At 34.1% G+C, this 3,975-nt stretch overlaps 1 protein-coding gene across 1 annotated transcript in view; it reads left to right on the top strand.

Annotated features, from left to right (window-relative positions):
• LOC106879437 (proto-oncogene tyrosine-protein kinase receptor Ret) overlaps nt 1–3,975 on the top strand; it is a 342,465-nt gene that overhangs the window by 331,303 nt on the left and 7,187 nt on the right. Inside the window, 1 exon segment of the mRNA XM_052978606.1 lies at nt 2,034–2,130. Coding sequence (XP_052834566.1) covers nt 2,034–2,130 — 97 coding nt within the window.

Below are 3,975 nucleotides of genomic sequence, written 5' to 3'. Positions count from 1 at the left end.
TAAAATAAATTTTAGAGGTAATACTTGATAATTGCAAGCACCATTATATGCCAGATAGTGGCGGGGGGGAAAGAATGAATTAAAAACGTAAAAATAAAAACAGAATACAAAGGATTCCGCGGTACACGTGTTTCAAGCTTTATCGTCGTTGCATCATTATATTGGTATATAATTGATAGACAGGATAGTGTAAAGCTATCTTCAGCCGCAAATATATTCTTTCCCAAGTATTATATCACAAAGAAGAAGTCACCAAGAAAAACGTAAAGTAGAGAAAAACATGAGAGATAAAAAGGCTATGAGCGTTTAAAGGTGCTGTACTTATTGCCTCAATCGCTTTTTCTTTTTTGTGAATTACTTTTGTCTTCTACGTTGTTAAGTGTAAGGTTTAGCTATATTTGATGTTTTCTCGAAAAGAGCGGTACATTTGTTTGATATTACTTTACGTCTGTTTACTTGCAGTTGTGTCTCTAGTTGTGTGAGATAGGATTGAGGTTTGCTGCACAATTATGTCTGGTAAATGAAGAAAGGATACGATACAGATGTCATCTGCATATGCATTTTATCTATTTCTTTCATTGTAGAATCACGCAGTAAAACGCCGAACCACATAAACGACATCAGTGGCTATTGTAATTTCGACTGTGGCATATCCAAGCAATCTATCACCATCTCCAGTGACTTTTAAATCACGGGGATCAAAGCTTAAGTTTTCACAAGATTGTCGAGTTAATTAGGAAAACATTGGGTTCCTTATAAAGATGTAATATTTAACAATATATCAAGATAGATTTAAGACTGACATCTAATTATAAAGTGCTTTCATTAAAACTTTCCGATCTAAGCAAACGTCTCTACATGTTCAGCTACACCTACAAGCTAAACAATACTACTTGCTAAAGTTTTGACAGCTAATCAATTGATATTAACGCTTCAAAACTCAGCATAAATCAATCCATCTTCCTATCAATGTGTGTCTACCTATCTAATCATCTATCTATGCAGCTGTTCAATCTTCTTTTTTGTTGTATTTCTTTCTTTCTAGCTATTTATATCTGCATGTGTATGTGCATACATACACACATACGTGTGTGCGTATGCATATATATATAGATATGTATATGTATGTACGTGTGTGTGTGTGTGTGTGTGTGTGTGAGTGAGAGAGAGAGAGAGAGAGAGAGAGAGAGAGAGAGAGAGAGAAAGAGAGAGAGAAAGTATGAGAGAGCACAGAAATAATTTCCAAGAAATATTGGCAGACAGAATGAAAAAATAGACAAGGTGAAAACGGATAGAACGTCTTTGGTTTTATATTTGTTCAACCAGGGCTAAACAACGACGTTTCTAGAGTATGATTATCACTGGGGGTGGGGTATATGACATTTTTAGCACCGTAGAGAGAATAAAAACTGGGAACATTGCGACAATGTTATTGACTCAAACAGCATTGATTTTCATTAACATCTATGTATTATGTTTGGTTATATCTCAATGTAAAGGTTTTTTTTTTAACAAACTAATTAATGGATACTTGATTTAAATTTTATGCTACAAAATTACTTTCTTTGATATTTACTTTTTAAGAGGCACCATTGTTGTCAGATTTTATGCTTCTTACTTTATAAACAACTTTACTTGATGAGCACGCTATAACGTATTGTTAAACTCAAAGAATGAAGACTAGAATGTTGACTAGTGTCTGTCTTACGTAATTTCCATCAGTCGATGATTAAAGCATTTATCCATTTAGACAACAGTCAGGAGAGGATTTGAATTTAGTGCATGAAGAAAGAAGATATTAGCTATTATTACGATATTGATCCAAGCTACAATGATAAGCAAATTAGCAAAATCATCTTATGTTCACTTGAGAGTTCAATATGTTGGTTATAATCACGATATGCAGACCTCTTTGCTTATTGTCTAATAACTTATTTCTCATAAAGTTTTAATGAATTGCTACATGGTTTAATGAATAATAATTATAATAATTTCTATGTTGGAATTTAAAAAATATACTTCATATTTTGTAGGTGCAAACCCCTACCCAGGTATTCCACCAGAGAGACTCTTCAGTTTACTAAAAACCGGATACCGAATGGACAGACCAGAAAACTGCTCAGATGAAATGTACGTATAAACATTACTATTATCTGATGATAACTGTTAATATTTCATATATTCTGCTACTATAAAAGTTTTACGAGATGCAATGGAATGTCTAGCAGTATCGGTGGCCATATTATTTGATTTGATAAATACTTCCTCGGTGTTAATGCAAGATAAATTGTTATAATAATATTTTCATTCATTGTTGTCTTGGTAAAATTTAATATATTCTTCGATAAGAATTTCCATCTGGGGGTCAATGGTACGGAGTAGTAGGTGCCGTGCAGCTCGTTCTCATGAAGCAGAGGGGTAACGTCTGCTATAAATTCAGGTGTGGAATATTGACTCGCTGCATGATTTTCTCTGAAGTATTATAAGTCTTTAGTTGTGAACCAACAATATAAAGAGGAGCAAGACACACTTTTACTCATATATTTGTTAATACGAAGCAAATTTTGGTATTCATTAAAAACGTAATAACTGACATTTAGAGGAAATGTGTTTGTTTTTATTTAATCGGAAGAGAGAGAAAGCCTTTGAATAGTGCGGTCGATACGTTTGATGGCCAATCTGCAATCTTGTAGAGTGTGCAGGGACAAAATTCTAGGAAAGGAAGATCTAGAGTAGAAAGAATTTGGTGTGTAGTTTGGAGTGTGGCAGTGTTAGAATTATGAGATGTGAGACATCTTATATGGAATGCAGTGATATAATAACATCCCGCAGTTATTGATGGACGATGATATTTTTTCCGTTTGTTGCAGCTAGTGCTCTTCGCCCGCAGGACTGCAGTTGGTTGTGAGCTTCTGTTGTATGAGCAACATGAAATGCTATTCTCGAAAAGTAGGCATCAGAAACCTACTGCTCCGCCTATTATGGATTACAAGTGAAATATACTTGTTATCAACGGTATTTTAATCAATGTAGAATTAACAGAATTCCAACAAGCTGCTTAAAGTAAAAGAGTTTCTGTGTTGCAAGATGTGGTAGTATTGGTGTCTTGATTAAACAGTTCATAAAATAGGAGCACACAGTGCTAATTGAGTAAAGGTTGCATTTAAAAGTGAGAAAGAGGTCAAGAGTGATTTAAAGACCTTTTATCATTTTTTTTTGTTCGGGTTACAGATAGATGAGGTAGCTAATTAGTTTGAGCATCTTAAAATAAAGATAAGCTTCCTTGTGATCTTAGACTGCAATGTAGTTCCAACTCATTATTCTAATCATTTCTCAAAGTGTTGACATGAAGGTTTAATGCGCTTATTCTCCAAAAGGCTGCAACAATAAAGGCTGCTGCTGTCTTTTAGCGATATTAGCTTTTAATTCTTTTAAAATTGAACAAATCAATCTAAAGCAAATACTCATACGCATGCATATATTACATGTATATATGCGTGTAAAATCGCATATAAGGCATTTTCACTTACTTTTTCTTCTCGTGACAGATATTTGCGCTAAGTAATAAACGCCAACGGTAAGATATCATTGGAACACTGTGTACGATGATAATTAATTTAGTATAATAACACCAGGAAAAATTCAGCTTAGAATTAAAGACACGCCATGCATTTCCTGTACTAATCACTATCGATTACGTTCATTGTTTTCTCATATTTTATCTTTTACTTGTTTCAGTCATTAGACTGCAGCCATGCTGGGGTACCGCCTTGCAGAATTTGTAGTAAAATGAAATGACCCCAGTACTTATTTTTTATAAACCTGATACTCATTCTATCGGTCTCTTTGGGCGAGCCATTAAGTTACTGGGACGTAAATACACCAACACTAGTTGTCAAGCGGTGGTGGGGGACAAACACACACACAAAGGCAAATGCACATAGATATATACATATGTCTATACATACATATATA

The sequence above is a fragment of the Octopus bimaculoides genome, chromosome 2 (genome assembly GCF_001194135.2).
Source record: "Octopus bimaculoides isolate UCB-OBI-ISO-001 chromosome 2, ASM119413v2, whole genome shotgun sequence".
Taxonomy (NCBI): domain Eukaryota; kingdom Metazoa; phylum Mollusca; class Cephalopoda; order Octopoda; family Octopodidae; genus Octopus; species Octopus bimaculoides.
This window is presented reverse-complemented; position numbering and strand designations above follow the sequence as displayed.